Source organism: Hydractinia symbiolongicarpus, chromosome 11 (genome assembly GCF_029227915.1).
Source record: "Hydractinia symbiolongicarpus strain clone_291-10 chromosome 11, HSymV2.1, whole genome shotgun sequence".
NCBI lineage: Eukaryota > Metazoa > Cnidaria > Hydrozoa > Anthoathecata > Hydractiniidae > Hydractinia > Hydractinia symbiolongicarpus.
Genome location: NC_079885.1, coordinates 7,658,716 through 7,684,179, shown reverse-complemented (window position 1 = coordinate 7,684,179; position 25,464 = coordinate 7,658,716). Strand labels below are relative to the sequence as shown.

Below are 25,464 nucleotides of genomic sequence, written 5' to 3'. Positions count from 1 at the left end.
GTTGCATTTTTTGGCACAAATTGTCTACCAAATGCGGCCATTACATATATATATATATATATATATATATATATATATATATATATATATATATATATATATATATATAGTATTTTTAACACAATTACAACAGAGTGCTCAATGTGTAACAGAGCAGTTATATTATTTTTATGTTTTGTTTTCAAGAAAAAAACTACATTAATTTTGCTACTTAAAGTTTCATGCTTCTTAGCAATCTTCAGGCAAATGATACAAATTAAACAAGTTGGTACTAACTAAAGTATAAACCTTTTAATTACGTGATAAAACGTAATGAAACAAATAAATACAAATAAATACATTGTTCGTTACAGTTCATTTCAACCATTTCAAAGTAAATTTGTTACGATGGCGACATTTGTTGATAAGTTCTGTTCTTTTATTTAACAGTCCCCTCGGTTCAGCACGTACAATTGCTAATTTTTCTGTTAGGCACAAGTCACATGTGCGCGCTCCCGTCCTATACGGCATTGCACGTTTTACAGTACTTCATGATATTTCCGTGGTTTCATTTCTGTATTTCTCGTGTCGAAAGGACTTTTTGTGGTTGTTAAACCTTTCTTTAAATTCGCCTTCGCATAAGCCGTAGTAAAATTCCTCTTTGTCTACGTATTTGACTTCCGCTTTGTAGATGATGCATGTAGCTTAACAGTCACCATTCAGTGGACACTGGGACTTATCCCGGCAATTGCAAGGTTGTTGTTTTTGCCTTTCTTCGGAAGTGAGAACTTTTTTATTATGTCCCTTTATGATGTTTCAGATGTTTGTGCTACATGAATAGCTCAACTTGAGGGTGTTTTTATTGAAAATTTTATAATATTTGTGATCTTTACTGAAGTTTTTTCTAACAATCTTGAGAAATGATCGTCCAATGTCTGTTTTAACATTTTTACTGAACGGCGGGTTGGCGATTAGGGGGTTGCTTGGGTTTATTCGCGTATGTCATTGTGCTTTCAAATCCGCTGGCGGAGAGTGAAGCTTCGTATAAAGGCTTTGCGTCATCAAATGCTTTTTTGTTACAGGATGTCGCAATTAATCTTTCATTGACCATCTTCGGAATGACTTTTAATACAGTATTCGGGTGGTTCGAATTAATGTTAATATATAGCGGATCGTTGTTGGGTTTCCTGTAGGGTTTGTAGGTTTTACTATTCACGTTAAATGATACATCCAAAAAGTCTGTTTCAATCAGGTTCGCTTTGACAGTTACTGACAATTTGTCTTCCTTAAACAAGGTTATGATGTCCTTTCGAATTTTGTTCATTCGTGGTCCATTGGCGTTTTGGATAATTGCAAGTCCATCGTCTCTGTATAGACCGACATGTTTGATATTGATAATATTGCTGATCTTTTTTAATATATATAGTCCAACTAACTCACAGATCTCCGCTCCATCGTATGAACCCATTGTTACATCGAAAAGAACGTTTCCTTTTTTAACCCAAGTCGATGATTTATCAAATAACAAGGACTTCCGACGGTGCCTTATTATATCGACGACTTTGTTGTTGATTGGTACAGCAGCTCTTGCGAAATTAATTGCTTTGTCGAGTAGTTCTTCAGAGATAGAAAGGTAAAATTCGACAATGTCGAATTTGATGAATTTTGACTTTGTATCTGTTGGTGTTTTTTTGAACCATTCAATTACAGTAGATGTATTTCGCCATTGGTTGACCTGCGTTGCTTTCTGAACGTTTTCTATGATGGTCTCCAAGTATTTTTTACTGACGATTCCCATGTCTGTTTTGGCTGGATTAATTAATCTGCACTTGACATTTTGGGGGAAGTTTGGTTTGTGGTCTTTGATTGTAATAGGCCTGTTTCTCTGAGTAGCATTGCATTTTGGCGTCCAAATCTAGCGATTTTGCGATTTTTTTGGTCTCTTTATTGATGTTGGTTCTCAAAGAAGTATTACATTTTTCATATGATTTTTCATATAAATTAGTCTACTTTAGTAAACTTGATATTCGTAAAAACACAAAGCCTTTCTGACAAAAACATGTAAATTATATTTTTCTAATAAGCACGCAAAGGGTGATGCTAATATTATATTAATTGAAAACGATAAAATTATAATGAAAAATAAAGACATTGCCGTTATTTTTAATTCCTTTTTTGGAAATATTGTGAATTCATTGGACCTTTACAAATGGCCCATAGTTCCAGAAAACCAACCTTCAGATGAGATAGGTAACATCACCAGAAAATGTGCGAACCATACCAGCATAGTAGCTATAAAAAGTAATTTTTCCTAAAAACATAAAATTGCATTTAATCCAGTAACACTAAACGAAGTCAAAGAAGTTATTAAACATCTACCTACAAGCAAAGCTACAAATGGTGATATCCCTGTAAAAATTCTGAAAGAGTCTGGTCAATACTTTGAAAAGCTGCGTGATTGTATAAACGAGGATAAAAAAAATAGTCGCTTTCCAAATTGCCTGAAAGAGGCAAATATAATTCCCATATTCAAAAAGGGTGACAAGACAATAAAATCGAATTATCGACCAATTAGTATTTTACCTCTTCTGTCGAAGGTCTATGAAAAAACTTTATACAAACAACTATCAAATTATATTGAACCCTTATTAAACAACCTTCTATGTGGTTTTAGGAAAGGGCATTCGACACAACACGCTCTCTTTAAATTATTACAAGCTTGGCAACGTAAATTAGATAATGGAGGCTTTGTGGGGACAATACTAATGGATTTGTCTAAAGCTTAAGACTGCTTACCCCATCACTTAATCATAGCTAAACTTGAACCTTATGTTCTAAGTAAAAGTAGCCTTTAACTTATACTTGATTATTTATCCTCTCGCAAACAGAGAGTAAAAATCGGTGCTTCTTTGAGTGATTGGTTTCAAATACTTCGCGGAGTACCACAAGGGTCATATATGGTCTCCTGCTCTCTTTAATCTACATTAATGACCTTTTCTTTTTCGTCGAAAAAACTGATATATGTAACTTCGCTGATGACAACTCACTTTATTCTTGCGATGTAATTTTATCCGTTGCAATTAACCGCCTGCTTCACGATACAAAAATTTTACTAGCGTGGTTTAAAATTAACTCACTTAAAGCAAATCCTGAAAAATTTCAATTTATGATTTTAAGCAGAAAAGTGAGGCAGTCGATAACATTACAGATAGATCAAATTTCCAACAAAGAGACAAATAGTGTGGTGTTGTTAGGAATTACTATTGACAATAAGTTACTATTTAATGACCATATTCAAAATATATGCTCTACGGCTAACTATAAACTCCATGCTTTTCGTAGATTAAGACAATATTTAACACTGAATAAGGCTAAAGTCTCTGCCTTCATCAAAAGTCAATTCAGTTATGCTCCGATAATCTGAATGTTTTGTAGAAAAACGACTTATAAAAAAGTTGAGAAAATTCATCGCAGGGCACTAAAAGTAGTTTACAACATTGACTTATCATATGGTGATTTATTTGCCACATTTAACGAAATATCTATCCATCAGCTACACTTACGAACACTAGTGATTGAAATTTTTAAGTCAATAATGCACCTGAACCCCGAGTTCATGTGGTCATACTTTAATCTTGACTCGAAACCATTACACTATGAACCTAGAACGGGACGAACATTAGCTCTCCCTCCTGCCCAATCAACCTATTTTAATACAAACTCTGTTTTATATAGAGGTTGTTGGCTATGGAATAAATGGCCGCAAAATGTAAAATTATGCCAAACGGTCGAAGAATTTAAAAAGCGACTTGTGTCACAAGGAATTTCCATTGTAGTTGTTTAATTTGTTTATAAATTAAAATAAAATTGTAAATAGATATTTATTACAACCTTGTTCACAGGTTCTCTCGCCTTTCTTTACAAGAAAGCATAAAGCTGGATCGCCTGGTGACTAGGTTAGTTGGTTTTTATTAGTCTAGGCTACCCATTGTAACCAACTTAAAATAAAGAATACATACATACATACATACGTTTTAAAAAACGCAATATTAGCCTAAAATTTGCGAAATTTCTTTAAAGAAGAAACTATAGTTAACAAGAATAAATACAGCGTTTTTTAGAGCATGTGCTTTCATAAAATCTCTATGAATTTTAGTAACATCTATTTCATCCCTTATGATAATGCTATTATGCATACAGAGACGTACAAAAATCCGCAAATTCCGTAAACCGTAAACGTGATCTATTAACATTGCTTATTTTTTTATTTTTTTTACGAGTGTACTAATTTTTGAGAATGTATCTTGAAGAATATTTATATTTCACAGGTACATCGTTCCACGAATTTAGTAAAAATACGCAAAATGCGCAAAAATTACTAACATTAAGGTATTGGAGGGCCTCTAATAAAAGACAGAAATTCCCAGCATAGTAGGTTGAACTATATAATCAGGGTAAGTTGAAGTATGTGAGGAAAGGTCTTGTCCAAATGGTACAAATTCAAAAATAATGGCACACAAAGTGTAAATATGAATAAGAGTATTTCTGTTCTAAACCTAAAAAAATATAACTTGCATATTATTTCCATTGATGTAGAAATTTGACAGGAGTCCTTATTTAGTTCATCAAATAACAACCTAAAAATAGTCAAGTGTGTAAAGTATATATTCGTCATTGAGGCCTGTTGAGATATCAGTTTTTCACTTTGAATGTCATTCATCAATGATTTCAATACTATGGAAAAAGAATCCAAGAGCCAACCTCGTGCGTAGAACTTTTTAATACACCGCACAAAGCAATTTTGGAGTGGAAAAGGTTTGAAGGGTGTAAAAATTATATAAATTCAGTCATTGATGGTTATTCATGGTTATTTTGAATAATTAATTATAATAATGATAGAATGTATTATTGATGGCTTATCAACGATAAGCAACGATAAATCATTCTAAATTTTTCAAAGGTCAATGCAAGATGTCTGAAATACAGGTAAAAAAAAATTTTCATTGCCTTCCTTTAATTCGTATTATTTTCTCTTAGTATTAAGTTATTAACTATTACTATCTTTCTGTTCTATTTTTTCTATGACTCTTTATATAAAAAGACTTCTTTTTTGCTGTCTTGTTTCTATTTTTATTTATAAAAGTTAAAACAATGTGTTTTGTTTTTCAACAAAGAAGCACCGCCAGTATTATAGAGACATTAAAATTCTACCTCATTTCCAGCGCCTGTTGTCTCTTTTTAAGCCGTTCCGAGACACAACAGTACTGTAAAAAAAGCTTTAATTAATTTCCCACACAAAATAGTATTGAGATAAAGTAAAAAAAAAGGAAACTGCTTCCTTGATCACCTTTTTTATTAAAAACAATGCAGGGACGAACATTAAAATATTATATATAAAATATTATTACTATCCCATTAAGATATTTTGTGGTATTGCAATCAAGACATCATCCGCTATAACACAGAGTAAAATTTAGAAGATCTTTTGAGAATATTGCTGAAATTTTTTTAATCAAACCTTCCCTCCAAACTCACACTAATAAGATGACAAAAATTAATTCTCACTCCAAAATAGTTTTCCTTAAGGCTCATATTTTATTGTTTTTGATGCCACGTATGGCTTTTTGGAAATCGAGAATTACGAATACTCTTTTTTATGAGAACTTAGTTAGAATTACAAAGGCTTTATTGTTCTAACTTTAGGTAAAAAACTCTTAGCGTTTATTATCGCGGGCATGTACTTTAAAAAGTGTTTTCTGACCGCCACACCTGCATTTTGGCAACTTTGGAAGTTGAGAGCGCTTACAGACAGACACCTTTTTTGACAATATAAAGTTAAAAAACGCTGCCGTCTTTAAAGCAATTGAAATTGAGTATTTTAAGCAGCCGGCGAGAATCATAATCATTAATTTCTTCCCGCTTTTTGTAAAAGTAAGCCTGTTTCTTGATTTCTTTATGTGATTCCAAACGAATGTGTTTAAAAGTACCTCTTTCACTATCTTCTATGAAGAGCCGTCACCCATAAAATTGCCTGAAATATTCAACTGGACAAAAGCGTGCTAAATTGGAAGCTTTTAAAGAAATTATTCCAGGCTTAAAAGGTAACATTTTTATAAATTGCAAGCTTTAGATAAAAAACAAAAAAACACATTTTATTTGGAATTGTTTTTTTTTAAAATAACAATTAAATTCAACACACATTAAATCCAGAAAAGTTATTTTCTGAAGATAACTGAATAATTGAATTCAATTGCTACAACCATTTTCGCCCCCCAGAACAAAACAAGCTTGTCTCTAACAGTTGAAACATAACTGAGAATCCTTAATTTTCAATTAGTAATTGGTATTGAGAAATAATTGAAACTTCAGGAAAAGGGAGTAGCTTCATACCATACTTTTTCGCGTGCCTTATTTTATGAACTGAACACGCTTTTAGGACCTTTTGAAAAAACAACTGTGTTAATTTCAGTATCTCCTATTACGCTTTTAAATAATTAATTTTAAAAACATAGTTGTATATATTATTAATAATCTATCAGCCATAAATACTTTCATCATTAAAGTCATAAATATTTTAGATAGATTAGATGCTGAAGTATAGCAAGATTTTGTTAACATTATTTGGGCAATTTTCCCAAAGTTAGTCACAAATATTTCTCGAATTGGAACACAGAGCAGAAAACGGGTCTTTTTAGACATTGGAAAGACATAAATGGTACAGGATAAAGCCTTGTCTGTATTAAACTACCTTTAACGGTAAATTGTCCAATCCAATGTTGTAAAATCACGACTCTTAACCTGTTTAACATACCGATTCCACTAAAAACTTTTTTGAACAAATTATTTTAGGCCGATAAGGTAACATTTTAAAAAATTGCTAGCTTTAGATAAAAAACAAAAAACACATTTAATTTGGAAATGTTATTTTTTAAAAATAACAATTGAACTCTATATAACAGCCATTTCCGTTCCCCAGAACTTTGAAGAAGAATGTATAACAGCACAAAAGAAGCTTCTCTCTATTGACGACATTTGAAACATAAGTGAGAATCCTTGATTATTTTTTTTTTTGGAAACTGGTATTGAGCAATGATTGCAATTTCAGGAAAGGGGAGTAGTTTCATACCATACTTTTTCGCGTGTCTTTTTTTATAAACTGGACGCGCTTTAAAGACCTTTAAAAAAACAACTGTTTTAATTTAAATACCTCCTGTTATCGTTTTAAATAATTAATTTTAAAAATAATAGTTATATATTGTTGATAATCTATCAGCCATAAATATTTGAGTCATTAAGTCATAAATATTTTATGTAAAATATAGGTGACACATGTAAAAATGATTCTATTACTTTTTGTTGTTGTTTGTTTGTTTGTTTGTTTTGTCAGAACAATTTAAACAATGGCAAATTGGGATCAAATCTCATCAATGTCAAATCAGCAGAAATTTATTGGTTTCTTCCGCCTATACACACTTCACTTTTGTCATATTCCTTCATATATCTTTTCTTGTAACTAGGTAATTATTCCTTTTTTAATTATTGAGATTTTGTGCATCAATGTTGTTCGTTGTCCAAAGAAGCTAGATTAGTCTCCTAAAGTACAGCTAGATTTTGTTAGCATTAATTAGGCAATTTTCCCAGAGTTAGTCACAAATATTTCTCGAATTGGAACATAGAAACTAACCTGAACGGTAATTTGTCAAATCCAATGTTGTCAATTCACGTTTCCTACACCTGTTTAACATACCGATTTCACCAAAAAACTTTTACCCCTTCTAAAATAACTTCCCAGTCCAATATTAACTAGTTTAAATTAACTCTACAGCCGTTATCTATTGAATATTTAACATCTGTTTTACCCGTTTTAATGTTGGCTTTTTTAAAAAATTTAAGCAATTTTATTTTATTTGGCACAAAGAGTCAATATTGATGCACTCAGTCTATTTTGAATTCGTTTTTAGACTAGGGCATGATTTATATCAAACTTTTTACGAATATTTTGAAATGAAAAGATAAATCAACAGTAGCCTACATGGTTACCGTAGTGTATTGCTTTATAATCCAGTCGCACTTTGTAATACTGTCACACTTTGTTATCATATTTTGTCGCATCGTTGTAATTCCATCGCAATTTGTAACCCTTCCATGAAGCATTTTGCAATACCCCGACCTGTCACACTTTGTAATTTATACGATAGAATATTTCTTTCGTATATATTTGCGATTGTTTCTGAAACACCATTTATATTAAGTAAGGGAAGAAACAGATGGCAGTTACAACCACACGTCTTTTCCAGTTTACACTACACGTAGAAAGAAATTCTAACAAGTGACTTTTCTATCGCTTATTACGTTTATACATTACTGAAGCTCACTAAAGCGATAATTTAAGTAAGTAAACGTCATTACGGTTAATTAAATTCCAACGCATTTTCATTCTCTTTGACTATATGACTACGTTACATTATCGATAATACAGTACGTACTTCAGTATTCACAATACTTCCGTGAATTTTAACACAAGAAGATCGCTATAAATGGATGTTAGCCAACCTTGTCCCCAGGGTGTTGTTACCCCTGAGCCGTCGAAGTGGAGTTTATTTCCGCTTCATTAGAAACCAGCAACGCTACGTTTAAATTATGAAGTTTAAAAAAGATTATTCACAAAAATCTTTCAGACGGACTTCTACGGTTATGGAAAGATGTGTAGCACATATTAACGGGAAAAATCAGAGGAAAAAATGACTAAAAAGAATATCAAATGTCTTATCAGCTGAAAAATACGATATCGTTCTAAAGTTGAAATGTTTAAGGTGATAAAAGTTTATGTTGATTAATAACATAAAAATAAATGGATATATCAACAGAATAGAAATAATAGATCTCCAGCAAAACGTTAATGAAATTGATTATCGGTCTTTAAAAGAATGACATACTTTTGATAAAAACGTCAATTTTGATTTCTTAAATGTGGCTGACGCAAAAAAAGAAGCACTAAGATTAAAGTTGATTGTGCTCTTAAATGTACCTGCAGCGGGGCATGAGTCGATGGTGATCTCCGCTTCATAAGTTTAGCGGCTTAAGAATTAAATACCTTATTGGCCATTTTAACGCCGGCCTTATCTGGCGTTAATTTTTGGAGGGTGGCAGAATTAGGGTTAGTGTTATTAAGGACAAAAAAATGGCTGAAAAATTGAAAAAAATAGACCAAAAGCGGCGTTAATTTGTTCACCCTTATTTTGACAAAGGGCACGTATGTTGAATTACACTTTGTGTAAGCATTTTGTCATTAGTGAACCCATTCACTGCAATAATTGAGAATGGAGGTTACCATGTATATCGAGCTGGAAAAACAAACATCTACATCAACAAGTTGTTGTTATGAAAAAAATCAACAATATTGGTATCGATCCATACTTGTTTTAAAATTTATTTTTGTATTTTATCTAAGAGAAAGGCTCAGTTATCGGCACTGTAGATTAGTGGTTATAGCTCTCGTACTCTGTGCGGGAGACCGGGGTTCGATTCCTCTTGACGGCGATTCAACATGGGCGAGTGAATGTTACCATAGCCCCGGGTTAACCCAAGCCATGTGAGGGAAATTGGGAAGATGGCACACTGTGTGGGCCGTTGGATGTTGCCGGGAGTTGTCTAGTAGAGCGCGGGCTCTAATTGGGTCTGCGTAGCTCAAAATGAGCATTAAATACTCTAGGACTCTCCATCTACGCCATGGCCCCTCCTGGAAATAATAGACAGGGTATATCCCTCGATATTTGTGAGGCTAGCCATGTAAAATATGCACATCTATCTATCTATCTATCACTGTTGCAAACACGACTGCTAATATATCATATATTGCAAAGAGAATTAGAAATTCCTATTCTAACGCTTTTCCTACAAGAAAAATTAGGCATAGAGATAGACAAAGAACAAAGAAATATCAGAAACTAGTATAGATCATCTTTTAATGAAAATATATATGGATGTTTTTCTAAAAAGATAATAAAAAGAAATCTATCAAAGTTTCTAATGAAGGCGTAAAACGCGGCCCGAAACGGCATTTTAGTGGTGGCGCAATATGAGCCCGATTTTAAAATGGCCGCGTTATTTGAGGGATCGCGGTAAAAGGGTTGATAGTTATTGTGCAAATGAAAGTGAAACATAAACTGACAGCTTTAGTATACTGGCGCGAAAAGTACCTTTTTGTTCTAGGAAAAAGAGCAAGATAATTTTTTTGAATAAAACATGGCATATTAGCCTAATCTATGTTCAAGGTTCCTAGACTTATTTTCCAAAAGAACCTATATAGACCCTGCTAAACTATAAAAATATTGTAACCTATTATTAGTCAAGGGCGCTATCGGCCATAAAACTGGACGAGTACTCGTAGTTTTTGCGGACAAATTAAAACATGTAAAAATCAATTTCCTGCTACACAAAGAAACAGATTTTCGTTACTGGCCCTTTCATTTTTTCTTGTGTTGTGAAATGATAACCACGGAAGAACGTTTTAGTTTTAACTACCTTAGTAAATTATGGATCAGGGGGTATATGAAAAGTATTTACAAGTTTTAGAATTTCAAAAAGCTCGAAAAATACTGCAATTTTAATGCGGAATTACATAAACAAAAGTAAGTAAAAAATACAAGCTACTTTAGCTATATTTTTAATGAAAAATCAGGTAAAATATTAAAGCTTTTAAATTTACATCCAACCTCCTACTTATTTTATAAAATGAAAACGTTCGATTTTAAAAATGGAATGTCCTGGTTTCTCGAAACAAGAAGAAATAGAAACTGTTAAAAGGGTGTGTTACACGAAGAAGAAGAAGTAGAAGAACCTTTATTCACAATAAAATTTATGATAGAAAAATTATTTTAAAAGCATTCACAGAAACGTCAAGAAGTGGCAAGGTTTGATTATTTCACTTTTATATAATTTTTATATAACCAGACTTTAGTTGTTTCTCAAATGTCAAAAATGAGTTGAATAATGGGGGCTGCATTGAGAAAATCCACAATTGGGTTGTTCTTAGTTCTAAAACAGCGACTATACGCCTGTAGCTAACCATTTAAACAAAAGCAAACTTGTTGAGTTCCTTCTACAGGATTGGTCACATGCAACTCGCTGAGGTTATCGGTCATGGCAGGTATCGTTCGGCAACTTAGACCCAGTCTTTGCTGATCACTTTCTGAACAAAATACATTTACCAGGAACGACTACACCAGTGTGTTTCACAGCATTGGAAAGGTAAAAGCCTTTAACATCCTTAAGGAATCTATGGAGTTTTAAAGCGCCTTTAGAAGAATCAGAGACACATTTACGTTTGAATCAACATTGTTTCCAACACGTTTTGCACAGCACCTATTATCAAAAAATTACTTCAGCAATTCCCACAGGTGCCACATCCCAATGGACATGATTTAATCAAGATGGCATTTTAATAATCCATTGGATGTTAAGAAGAGCAGCACCAAAAGATATCTTTGATCTAATCTCTTTGATGCCGATCACTGTGTTGCACCAACCGGTGCATATGCAAATCGCATGGTCTTAATTATAGCAATCTTTGTTGATGTGTTGACAACTGTGAAAATAGTAACGGTTTGGAAGGATCGCCTGTTTATTCTGAGTCCTCCAGTGACTAAGAAGACGAATCTGAGAAAGAAATTGATTTACAGACTGGTTTAAAACATTTTTTATTAATTGTTATTTTTTCTTTAGGTTTATACTACAAGTGTATAAAAATCTATATCTTTAACTTTGCATGCAGTCAAAAATTCCCATTGGTTAGGAAAAACATGAAAAGTTATAATTTTCTTTTGAACAATAATCTCCTTAGTACATTTGTTTTGCAAAGCTTAGAATTAATGCGGAAACTGCATTGAAAGTCACACTATGCAGTTACAACTTTAGACGATTGTGACGTCACGAACATTTCAAGCGACTGGACATAGCCAACACTTGATTTAAAATATATACATTTTTGCGTTTTTTTACATCATTTTACAAAAAAATCAGATTGTTTAAAATATTAATGTCATCGACCGTTTACCTACTTAGTGATGTCATCAAAGCCTATAAACGCCCTGGATTGGCGCCACAATAAATTTCACAAAGGCCAGTAAAGTGATTTAGTATGTGATACGAATATAATTTCCATTTTTAATAGTTTCAATTTGTTGTTATTAATAATTTTTGGCTCTCAGCGCCCTGACTATAAAATATAACTTTTTATTTAAATGTGGTTTCCTCCTAGATTACTAGGTTATAGCTTTTGCTACCTAGGAGTCTCCTGCCACTAGTTTATTTAATTTATCTTGTGTTGTAAATCAACTACCTATGTAAGGCTAAAAGCTTATGCATATAGAAAATTTCTAACATCTCAAATTCATGTGTTAGTAATGTGTGGAAGTTGGACTTTGTACAGTCAGGCCTCGACCATGAGTTTGTGATATGCCATAATTGATGTAAAAAATCTGAAAAAAACAAGGTTTTCAATCAACTTTTCATGCAATAAACCGCAAGTATGTTTTAATTCTGCATCTTAAGCCTTTCAAAACAACAGTCTATGAAAAGGGAATGTTACCAGCAGTGTCACAAATTCACAAATTGATTTTGAAATATTGACATGGTACCAATTTATTTAATACTAATATTATTACCATGGGCTTATATAGTTATATATTAACTATTATATATATACAAGTTATATATATTATAGTTAAAAAATATGACTTTTAGAATTCCAGTTTTTAAAACCAGTTTGGGAATGTATTTTTGCATCATTATTTAAAACTTCCCACCCGTTGAAAAGAGGTTATTAATGTCATGATTAGAAGAGAAAATTTTTTTTTAGCTTAATAATTACAACTTTGTTAGAAGAAGTCAAAATGAGTAGCATCCATATTCTGCAATAGTGGTTTATTCATTGTCAGTTTTTTGTCAAGTGACGTATAGTGGGGCGTATATGTTAGAAAAAGCATGAAGCATAGCCAATTAGGTGACCTGTCAATGAAATAGTGCCAATATAAGTTATAATTTTATAATTTTCACCACCAGCAGGTTATTTGATAATGATAGAATGCAATCTTATGATATCAGTATTGCCAAAAGATTTTTAAACAGCACAGACCACAATTGCTGGTCAAATCTTTCAAGGCTTAAAGAAAAGACACTTTTACAGAACTTTATTATATAATTAACTAATTGTCTATATCGTTTCTTTTTAGCAATCATGGATATTGCTGTTTTTATTGTTTTTTGGATGGATGAATCTTATATATGGTTATACAAGCTACAAGAAGCCTAGCAAAGATGAATATTTATCAGGTGCATAGGCCTTTTATATTATACTTTAACTTAACTACAAAGTCTTACCAAAGTCCTAAAGTATTTACTAATTATACACTAATTATACATAACATCATCATATATATTTACTATATTTATATATTTACTTATCCATTGTTTAACTTACATATACATACTTATTAAAAATTGCTGATTTTGCAGAAAACTTAATTTCAGAGGCACTTTATGCAAAAAAAACTTTTTACACTGCTGTGTGTAGATGTTTTTTTATGGCATGTCAATGGTCTATTCAACGTTGCAACCTCACAACTTAACGTCGATATCTTAATTTAAATTAATGAAGTCATTGCAATACACATAGAACTTTGAGGACAAGTAACTTGGAAACAAGGTGGTGGCGTCAGTCATTTTTCTAGGGTAACTAGGGACAACCCTGGGTCCCCGAATCCAATTTAGAATGGATAGGTTGATGACATCACATTACATTCAGCGAAAGTACATATACATTTTCAACATTAGCGTTTTAAGCTCTACATAACACCGAAAATGTGTTAAAAAATTTCTTCAAAAGATATTAGTATATGCACTGCTAACATCAGCAAAACACCTATAACAACCTATTATTTAGGCCTAATGGACTGGATAATAATAAGGATCCTCTAAGTTCATTTAAATAAAAACAGATAAGACCAAACTTGTATACACTATAGACAGTTAAGATGTTATACAGCAAAAAAAAAATACTAAAGAAAACAAAAATAATAAAAATACAACACATCAAATTTTATATATGTTTGTATATGTCATCTTCAAAATGTAATAAAACAGCACAAACCATCAAATTCTTATTATATAATAATTGTAAAAATTAGGGTTTAATATGAAACTTTTTTATTCTGTTAAAAGCAAAAGATTTAATATTAGGGAAGCTTTAGAAAACATTTAGCAAACAATTGCAAAAAAAGCAGTTGAATAAGAAAGTTTTTCAAGCCAAAGCTATACAAACCAACATGTTTGTCAAGTGTGCCATATTGTGAAACATGTGAAATAATACAAGGAGAATTCAACGTTAGAAAATTAGGGAGACTTATCTATGTATTAAAGATTTTGCTAAAAGTTCTTAAAATACCAGGTGATTTAGTCATATTTGGTGGCTATAAAAAAACAGAAAAAGTAAACATATAAACATTTAATTTGCTAGAACATTTTCTCACTATCAATTTGTTTTAACTATTTAGATCACTTCTAGGTAGGTTCTATATATTTTTTAAGAACAACAACAACAATAAAGTACTTTCTGATGTCTTTGAATATGAGTTCAAATTAATAGCGTACACATGTTCATAACCATTACAGGATGAAGATAATGTTGTGGTTCTGCTTTTGTAGCTGTGTTTCCATCTTGATGCTGTTACATAAATATATCCACAAATTTCTTGCTATAATAAGTCGATCCAAGTTTCTGTGTTATTCTCTTCAAAATTTTAACTGGCACTTAATCAGGCCTGTTTTGCAACACTTGAGTGTTGAATGTTTTTTTAAGACAGATACAGCTTATCTATTCAGCATTCCCTCACCTCGTTCATCTAGAATGTTTTTGTTTGTATCTTTGGAGACATACGTCACACAAGTTCGTAGTTTACCAATCCCCATCAAGACTGTCATGGCAGCAATTTTAGCAATACTTCGATTTATAGTTATATATACATTATTTAAAGAATCAAAGCTCATAACTATAAAAAATTCATATTATATAAAGAAAAGAGCACAACTTATTTCCTTAACAAACAGCTTTAGCCCTGTTATTCAATACTATAATGTGTCATTTCATGCTGATACTAATACAAAAATGCATTTTTAGTTGTCTGTTGTTTGAAGTATATCTAACGTTTTTTTTCGATTTTACACAAATAGTTTGTAAAGCTCCACTTGGAATGGAGAGTGGTGAGATCGCAAGTGAATTTATTTCCTGTACACCTTCATCGACAGTTTACGGGGAATGCACTGGTACTTGTGGTAATATTCGATATAAGTCAGAAAATAAGGCAAGTTTTTGGTGTTTAAGCAAAGCTGATATAGTGGATGGATTTTTTAAAGTCAGCTTTTTGTCTATTACTGTGGTGACGGGTTTTGCTGTTGAGACAATGTGTGTTGGTTGTGGCATCAAAAAGATTTTGTTACAATATGGTTTTGGTGATGACAGTTTATTTGATTATGCAGTTGGAACTGATCACCTGACTGTAAGAAATTTTTTCGAATTTATAAAAAAATTACCAACTTTCAAAAATTGCAATACCCCTGCAAAGTGTAGAATTACAACAAATTGATTTTTTCATTACAAGTCATTACATGACAATTTCATTTTCATTACATGTTCCCCTCCCAGTGTTAATAAAGTTAACTTGTTTTATTTCACTTTTGCTAAACAGTGCTGGTAACTTTAATAATGCCTACTATTAAAGTATATGATAAATTTTAATTGTAAAAACATTCGAGTGTTATATGAAAAAAGATGCTAAAATGCAATAAACTTTTGTATCTTTTCAATACATGATTTGTATAGGTTGTAGATACACCCAAAGATAGAAATTTGGTTTGGTTAAACAATTCAATTGTTGCAAAAGAAGTGATTATCAATGTTATGGAATTTGATTCCAATGTAAAACCATTGTTTCGAGCACGATTTGAGTTTTATGGATGCAGTTATGAGCATGGTATATATTTACCTAAATATAAGGGATTGTGGTGTGTGAGGTTTTTAGTGGTTTTTTTGATTTCTTAATTTTTGTTTATGTATTTCTCGTATTCTTCTTATATTATCTACTTTCTTTTTTAGTAGTGACAATTTAAAAATAATTGATTTGATTTTTTTTCTCTCATATAAACTTTAATACTATTTAGCATTAAAACTTTTGACTTCCCTAAACAAATGGGTTAGTATAAAATGAACGAATGAGCAAAAAGGAGCAAATCAAGAAACTAACAAAGAAATATAAAATTCTTGCAACCAAGTTTTCGGGTTTTTACTTGTTCAAAGGTTTTGGTTTTACCATTAAAAAAAATTTACCATTCTTGCTTTCCACATCTTGGTAAATAATTGAAAACAATAACTAAATACAATTGAAGGCAAATAAACAATGCCTAATTTGTAACTAAAAAAAAAAAAAATAAACGGGAGAATTTCTTACTAAATAATAAATAATATAAATAAATAACAAATAATAAATTATATACGACTTATAGTTTTAGTTTTTCAGTGCATTTTTTATTCTTTTTGTTATTTTCAGCTGCAATACCAGTTGGCATGCAAAGTGGAAAGATCAGTGATAAACAAATAGTCCTTCATGAATATGAACCAATTCAAGTTAATTATCACAATCCACAAGCTGCCAGATTGAATACTGTAATGTTTGATGGTTGGACGGCAAATTTCTATGCAAGTTATGGAAATACTATTAATTTTAGACAGGTTTGGTTGAGTGTTGATTTTGGAAAGAGATTAAAGGTGCTCAGTGTAAATGTTCAACAACATCAACCTGCAAACAGTATGCAGAATTTGCCATACTTCCTTTACTATGGAGATTCCTTCATGGTCACAAGACCTTACACTGGAATTGAAGGCCAGGATTATGCTACTACTACAATTCCACTTGCTAAGGTATTTTTGTTTTATACTCTTGCGGTAAATGAATTATTTAGGCCTTCTACTTCATAAAACAACGAGGTTTGTCACGCTATGTTATTCCCCACACAACATAGGCAATATGTGATGAAAAAACCCAATTGTCCTTCTTTGCATATATTTTCTTTTGAAAATACTAGAATTTTTAATCACAGTAAAATATTTTGCCTGTGCAAATGCATGCTAAAGTATTGGTTAAAAATTGACTAAAACTCATAAACTCATGAGATTTGACTAACTCATGAACGTCTGTATGACATAAATATTTGGCTAGTGAAAATGCATTTAGTAACAACTAAATCATGTAATAGAAAGAAATTTTACCCTTGGCAAATGCATTTTAAATTCATTCACTCTTTTGTTATGTGCCACCACCACAGCAGGTTGTAGAAATTGTTAATTATTCTTTGTTACACCTGTTAAGCACGTTCTGTAAAAGATAACATTTTCTTGTGACAGAAAGAGTATCTGTGAACAAACATTGACAAGTTTTTTTCCTTTTTTCCGCAAAACTAACTGCATAACTGTTAATTAAATCCACTTAAAATTGGCAATCACAGTTGTGCAAGATAGTGAAAGAGAGCCTACCTCTTGCACAATGTAGCTGATAGTCTACCACCCTGTTGTAACCTATTTGCTAGTGCTTTTAAGGCTGTAGGGTGTGTAATGCTGCCAGTATAAATAACACATGTCTGTGTTTTACTACAATAAGATGCAATTAAAACCTATAGAGCGATTTTTCTCACTCAGTGTTGTTATCACACTCCTTCCATTCTTTATATTGAGAAATCCTTGAATTTATGTAGAGGTCTGTGTCGTGGATATCATGGAGTTGCAGTTTGTTTGTTTGTGTTATCTTGGTTGATCCATATCGCATATGGCTCTGTGGCATCCATCTTTGACTTTCAATGGACCGAATGTTCATACCAAACTGATTAAACTATCCAAACCACAATACTTAACTTTTGCACCTTTATTTTTGTTTAGTGTTACTCCCATGTTAACTAGACAGTCAAGGTTGCCCTTTAGATGTTTTTTGTAGCTGCCCTAGTTATTTATAGCCAGTGCATAGAATTAGTTGTTTTCAGGATTTACCCAACAGCAACTGCAGCCTTTGGTATAGTGTTTGGTTCAGAACTGGTATAGGACTTTTTTTGATCGCTATTTTCACATGTCTGAAAAGGATCGCCGGGTACTTTTACTAGTTCAACTTACCTGGAAAATTTGTCCACTTGTCCACTTTGTGTTAAAACTTTATCACTTTATAAATATTTATTTTTCTTGCCACTTGACCAACATTATGACCTTATTCGTTAAACACTTTCAAACTTTTTTTGTTATGGCACACAAGCCTGTATGTTTTATCTCAGGTCTGCTTTAATTATTACTGATTGTTTTAGCTAGAACAAATGCTAAAAAAATAAAAATAATTCTACATCAATGCTCTTGCATAGGTAAGCAATCAGTGAAAAAATTAAGTACATGTACATAAGATTTATTTTAAATGGTTTTTTTATTTTTCTGATCATCCAACATCCCACACATTTGTTTATAATTTGTATTTCAAAAGGGTGTATTTCTGAAGGCAAGTTGTGAAATTTATCCAATGTTTACCATGCTGCCCTGTGCTGCATATTATTGCTGAAATTAGTATGAAAGAAACAAATGAATATCTTATTATAAATTACAGAGTGATAAGTACGATCTTTCTAGCATTTACACCTTACAAATTAGCTAGCCTAGTTAAAAGCTTCTTTTGTGGGTATTAAAATTCAGTTTCTCTCATACAGAAGCTTAGACACAAGCGAGTATGTTAAGCAAATCCCTAATTGAGATCCGCTAAGAAACACAAAATAATACTCCAGAGCAAACCCTGAATTAAAATCAAGTAATAAAAGCAAAGCCAGTTTGATGGTATCTTATCCTCTTAGATGTATTATAGAATTAATTATGTTTGATCGGGTGAGTAAGACTATTATCGCTTAAAACATTAAAATGAAAGAAGTTCCTTATAGTTGTCACATAAATAAAGAACAATAGAAGTAAATAAAGAACAACAGAACTACCTAATCAAAAACAGGGTCAGTATTCTGACTGCAAAAATTAGTTAGTGACTAAGCGTAAATTTTTTTAGCCCTCTTATTCGAATTTCCCTGTTGTAAGATTATGTTAAGTCTCTTGGTTACCATTTTTGTCCCCTTAACGTGTGTAGCTAAAGTATTGCCAAAGACAGCGGTGAACACAGGTGTACAAAATTATTTATGATAGCATTTGTCTAAGAAACTGAATTCAATTTCAGAGCCCCTCTGTCTAATATCCTGGTTATATAACTTATACATCAATACAAACTCTTCTTGAAGTAATTTAAGGGAATAAACCTTTGCTGTATCAAAATAAGTGCAAGATCTTTTGGGGGAAATTCACAAATTATCAGGTTAAATAACCAGGACAGTTTCTTTTTTAAAATATGCTTTTCTTCGATGAGTGTTGGACTGACTTGTGGCATGTTTCCAAATAGTTTTCTGTCTTTTGTTTGAATATCAGTGTAGTACACCAGCTGAGCATAAAAGTGGCAGCATATAAGGTTGACTGATATTATGTTCCATGAATTCTTTTAAAAGCTCATAACATTGAAGTGCAGCGCACTTGAGAAGCAAATGGGTCTGGGGATAAGGTTAAAATACTTTAAATTCGCAACTGCTGATTAACTCAATTTTTTTGTTTTACCATTGTTATGATAAAACATGCATTGTTTCCAGTAATGTCTGTCTCTTACCGTATTATAGGGTCATTGAAGCTGTGTTTTACTATTGTTTTTTATATATATAAAAATCCATAAGAACGAGGTTTAATAGGATATAGATATAATTCTATCATTTTAATTTGAGCAATCATACGCCAATCAAAGATTGTGTGTCCAAGCCACGCTGTGTCGACCAACACACACTCCAATTGGCTTTTCTAATGACATTAAGATTTTTGTTCATGTCACATGGTGTTATCTTAACCTTGTTCTTTACCAATGCTAAAAAGTATTGTTTGCTAGTATAAGGATTCTTTTGCATCCTAAATCAACTCAGACTGGTTTTATAGTAATTAACATTTACCTTTATGATCTTCTTATCTTAAAATTTCCAGAATTTTGGTAGACCTGGTAAATCCTACCAGCCACATTATTTTCTTCTGCTGCACTAGAATCTGCATTGTCTGTATTTTATCCCTATATCTCCTTAGTAACACTTTGGTAAACCACCTGGTAATTGCCATACTATAAATAATTATAAAAATAATTGCAAAAACGAAACAAAATGTTACAGCACTTATACATACAGGTTACCATTTTTTAAATTTTACAGTATAAAGTATAAAATTTTTCAAAAAAAAATCTTCTTTATTTACAATCCCTAATAAAATTTAGGGAAAGTCACAAAATTTTAACACTCGTTACATGCCGAACAAAAGTTATGGCTAGTCCAAAAGGCAGTAGGCACTTAATTCTCTTGCTGGTGCTTGTTGATTTAATGGTTTGTTTAAAGAAAAAATTTATATATTTTTTTAAAAAAAACTTTTTCATTATTCTATTGTATTGTGATAATAAAAAAATACAAAATAAAAAAACTAAATATTACTTTAGGCAGATTTATTGAGAAATAATCAGACAGTTATTTTATTTTCCTTAAAAAACTTTTATAGAAAAAAAAATTTATTTTGTGAATTGTCAAAGAAATACCCCCAGTAAGCATTAAACAAAAGCAATAATCGCAAAATATTTAGGTGGTAGGGTTTTTCCTGAATAGTTTTTAGCATTAAAATAACTTTTAAACTTTATGTATTAATTTGTTCCATTTCCGAGCTCTCATCTAGCAGACTAATGATCCTTTACTTTATTTTGATCAGTATTATAGGCTTAAACAATAAAGGCAATGCAAAAACAAATTTTCTGTAACGTCATCAAAATTTCCTTTTTGTAAATATTTGTAAGTAGCTTTTTCCATAGCTAAATTTTTCACAGACAATGCAACTAGTTACTATATAATTATGTAGTTCTCAGTGTAAATCTATTGTCAAATAAATTATGTTTAAAGTGGAAATGCGATCCTATTTATTTTAGAAGTTGGTAGGTTTAGCAGGCCTTTTAAAGCATGCAGAAATCCTGATCTGCTAAAAGACTTAGCAAAAGGGAAAATAGCTAAAGGGCAACATAAGATCTCTTTGTATTTCCACTACATTTAAAGACATAATGTATACAATACAGTAAAATGTCACTTCCACATAAATTGGGCATTACAAAATTGCTATGTAACAACAGAGTAGTCAAAATGGTTTTGGGAGTTAATGGGTTCTAATTTTGATAAATCCAGAAGACATTTTAATCTACGCATAAGTGCTTACTGTGTTCTCATAATGACAATCCTCAATACTTATATAGAGAAGATGAGTGCAAGGCTATTATGCTGTTTCTCGATAACTTTGGAAGTTCTGTTAGTACGAAACTACAACTTTTTTATATTTTCCATTGTGAATTATTTATAACTGTATTGTCAGGTTTCAAAGACTTCCACAGCAGCTTGAACACAGGTGGAAAGTCAATAGGTCCTATTAATTTGTTTTTTATCTAGTTGTCTTTGTATGTGGTGGTTTGTATTTGAATTGATTTCGATTAAACATTTTTGTGATTTCTAGCTCATCACACCTGTATCAACAAACAACCAAAACAAGGATGGAAAATATAACTTTCTGTACCCTTTAATAGCGCAATATGTTGCTTTTTATCCAACAATTAGTGTACTATATCCCTATATCAAACTGGAGTTTTATGGAACCCCTTATGAAACGCGTAAGTTTCCAGTTTGTTATATATTCTTCACCACAAATTAGAACAGATTTTATTTTAACATTCAAAATCTTGACATTTTAGCAACTTATCAATGGAAGTTTATATCCCATTCTTTGGAGGACGAAGTGTCATTTCAAAAATTTACAGTTCCAAATGAAGTTACAATTAATGAGGAAGGATTATTTGTTAATTCGGTGCTGTCTTCTCAAATTAAGTCATTGCCGCTAGACTTAAATGATTGCCTTTTAAATCCTGAAAATTGTAACTCAGGTTTGACAGTATCATTTCAAGCCAAAAGTAAGTAAACCGTGATATCATGATTTGTGTGCCTGAATCTCAACGGATTCTGACATCGTGATAATTTACCCTCACAACACAACAACAAGAATAAAAGTTACACGAATGAAATTTTTTATCCTAAAAGAAATTCAATTTGAAAAAAAAACTTTTGCGAACAGCCTATTTTAATATATTTTTAATTAAGTTTTAAAACTTAACTTTTAACGATTCAGGCTAAAAATCATAAAATCACAAAAGTTTTTTTCATAAATTTTCATAATTTTTTTTCTTTCTTTAGTACACATCTTGTATAAATAAAAAAAGAACCTATTGGCTCTCTTAATCATTGTAGAGTTTACACAAGGTGCAGGAAATTTCAACTAGAGTGTAAAGCCCTGTCCACACATTCATTATAATGCACAGGTGTAATTTAGAGCTGAATTACTTGTTTCTTAAAATTATATTCGGAATTTTTATAAAAATTATTTTTTTATTTTTAGTTAATGAGATACCGAAAGGACATTTAATTACACATACCATTTCCGCAACTGATTGCCCTCCCCAAAATTTTCAATCACCATTTGCTTTATTTATACCAGTCGTAAAGCAACCACGAGGCACAACAGTGTTATCATCGACACATATTAAGTTATTGAATGTGGTTGGTGTGGCGTCTACATTTAAAGTGGTTGCAGAGGCACATGTAAATAAAGAAGAGTTATTTGTAACTTCCTGCATGTATAAAACATCAGCAGATATTCCAATTTTTATTGACACAGTCGATGTTAATTGTAACACAGAGGAGTGCTTGATTAATGGTCTGCAACTGCTTTTGTCACAAACCTTCAGTCAACCAGCATGGAGTTATGGACTTTCACTTTCTCTTATATTTAAACCTAGTTTAACACCAGTAGACTATGTTATTCCACCCAATAGCCAATGGCAGTTTGATCTATATGTGAACTACGGTATGTGTCACATTACTTTTATGTTAACATCATAGAATTTATTTTAAAAATCTCCTTCTTTTTAATTTAATGCATCAAAAGTTTTATGTTTTTTATAAGCCTTAAAAAAAATGTTATATGTTTCTAACAAGTGCATAATTTTTTTAGATTTTTTAAAGTAGGGGCGTTTTTATCAAAAATGTACTGAATCAAAAAAAAAAAATAGGATTTTTCCTATTTTCTTTACACACGATATCTCCTTTAGCACGTTCTTTTTGTGTTTTTTTGCTTGTGTAACCCTGAATGTGATTAAAAAAGAGCTTAAACCTTACAAAGTGACTATTCAACCCAATATAAACATGTGTCAACAAATTTGGAGTATGGTGTCATTAGTATAATTAATGATGTCACCATCATTGGATTTCTGAATGGCAGCAATTATAGGAAATAAGAAATCAGAATAAAAGATTTTTTACCAGATTTATATGAATCTGTCATGCACAAATTTCATGCACAAAAAAATTATGCCTGTGGTGCACCTTGTGTCCTTAATATAATAGAGTTAACGCAGAAAACCGCATGAATTTCTCAAAGCTACTTTTGAACTATCAACAAAAAGATAAGAGAAAAGGTCGTTTTGAATTAAGCAAAAGTATCAAATAAGGCAGGTATTAACATTAAACTGTTCACTGGAACAAATAAATTTAACATGCATTATACCATTTTATTCATCTGCTCTTTGAACTATGCAGTGGTACACTGAGTGACTTTTAAATTCCACTAGGACAGAGTGGAGTACCTGAAGTTGCTTTTTATATGTCTGGTTCTCAACACAAGACCACATTAGCCAAAAAACTTAAAAGGAATAGTAAATTTTGTGTATCCAGGACCTACAAAACTTAACAGTAGTTCCTCTAGTTTAAGGTGGCACCCAAACTACATGTTATCTTGGTTATTACTATATTTCTTTGATATGTACAAAGTCGGTTTTATAATAACTTCCATCTGCTGGTATTATCTTTACATAGGTTTCTGTTCAGCCATTCGGTAATTTTATATAACCTGAGTTCCTTAACATATTGTAACCAAAAAAAAGATGTTTAGCATCTTCTGAATGGTTAATGCAATTGTTTTTTAACAGCCATTACTTTCTTTTTAAAGAAACTGCACACTGCCCCCCCCCTCCCCTCCTCAATCCTGTTTCCTTATAAAACTGCCAAAGAGCTTCCCTATGCATGCTAGACATCACCCATTACCATTATAAAAATGTAAAGGACTTTTTAAAGAAACCAATTTGCTTCAATTTTGTCAAACTAAGATGATTTGTTTAAAAATCAATGTATAGAATTAATATAGGACTAATTTAAATGTTACATTGATCCATGTTGCTTTCGTTTCTCGTTTCACATAGTGCTGCATTTACATTAAAAAGTTAATATTAAAAATAATTAACATTTAAAATAGGAAATAATATTTCTTTAAAAATTTATTAATTGATAATTTACTTTATTATTTTTCATCAACATATTTAAGCATCAATAATCAGCCTAGCTGACATCAAAGTTTAAGATAAGTTTAGTAAAAATACCTGTAACCTGTGGCCAATGTACCTTAACACAATTAACAGTTTCTTAAGCTGTGTGTTTTCTTTTAGCATGGTCAAGTTATAGCTATGGCTTCATTGACAGTCTAAATGCAACTCTTTTTTCTCAAAAAGGCACTGCATGTGTAGATACTAAATTTTCAGCATCAAGCGTTGCGTTCAGCAATAAAGATGCCTGGAGGGATTGTGATGGCAATAATAACTATTTGCAAATAGATTTAGCATCAGTAAAGATTATTTCAATGCTCAAAGTTGCAGGCTCTCCTTCTGGGTTTGTGGAGACATTTTCAATGGAATATACCGAGAAGGGAACCAATTGGAATACTGTTTTAAAAAATGATGGATCAGATAATCCTTTTGTAAGTTCTTAATGAACCGTAATAACTTTAAGTCACACTTTGTATTGATATAAATGGAACTGGCATAATTAAAAGTCCCAGATAATGAAAGTATGGAATAACTAAACAATGGTTATAAACAGAAGTCCTGTGCTTTTACTTTGGTGTTAAGTTTGTCATCAGGCTCAAAATTAAACATAGCAGGCACATTTGCAGTATAGGTGTTAATAAACTTTTGCTATGTAGACATAAGAAGATGTGGATTGTAGTCAGCGAACGAAGTATCAGTATAAGCTTTTTCAAGAATAATAACAATAGTAAAGGCGTATAAACCACTGAGAACATCTCGTTTTATTATAAAAGTGGTCAAATTGCTTTGACTTTCCATTTCTTTTTTAATGCATCGTAAACCTTGTGTCTATTAATTATTGCATTATTATCTGTGATTACAGCTGAAGTTCCCGAACGATTTTTCAAATTATTTC

The 25,464-nt window shown here is 31.6% G+C and overlaps 1 protein-coding gene across 2 annotated transcripts in view; it reads left to right on the top strand.

The window, feature by feature from the left end:
- Positions 1–4,888: 4,888 nt before the first annotated feature.
- The window catches only part of LOC130614680 (uncharacterized), a 67,103-nt gene continuing 46,527 nt past the window's right edge, over positions 4,889–25,464 (top strand). The window contains exons 1-9 of one of the 2 annotated variants that reach the window (XM_057436116.1): positions 4,889–4,965; positions 13,212–13,311; positions 15,208–15,533; positions 15,857–16,007; positions 16,581–16,951; positions 21,659–21,812; positions 21,894–22,109; positions 22,592–23,059; positions 24,693–25,000. In XM_057436116.1, the coding sequence (XP_057292099.1) occupies positions 4,951–4,965; positions 13,212–13,311; positions 15,208–15,533; positions 15,857–16,007; positions 16,581–16,951; positions 21,659–21,812; positions 21,894–22,109; positions 22,592–23,059; positions 24,693–25,000 (2,109 nt within the window). In that variant the 5' untranslated portion in view covers positions 4,889–4,950. Of the gene's footprint in view, positions 4,966–9,231; positions 10,893–13,211; positions 13,312–15,207; positions 15,534–15,856; positions 16,008–16,580; positions 16,952–21,658; positions 21,813–21,893; positions 22,110–22,591; positions 23,060–24,692; positions 25,001–25,464 lie in introns of those variants that run through there. The other variant, XM_057436117.1, reaches the window with a different exon arrangement.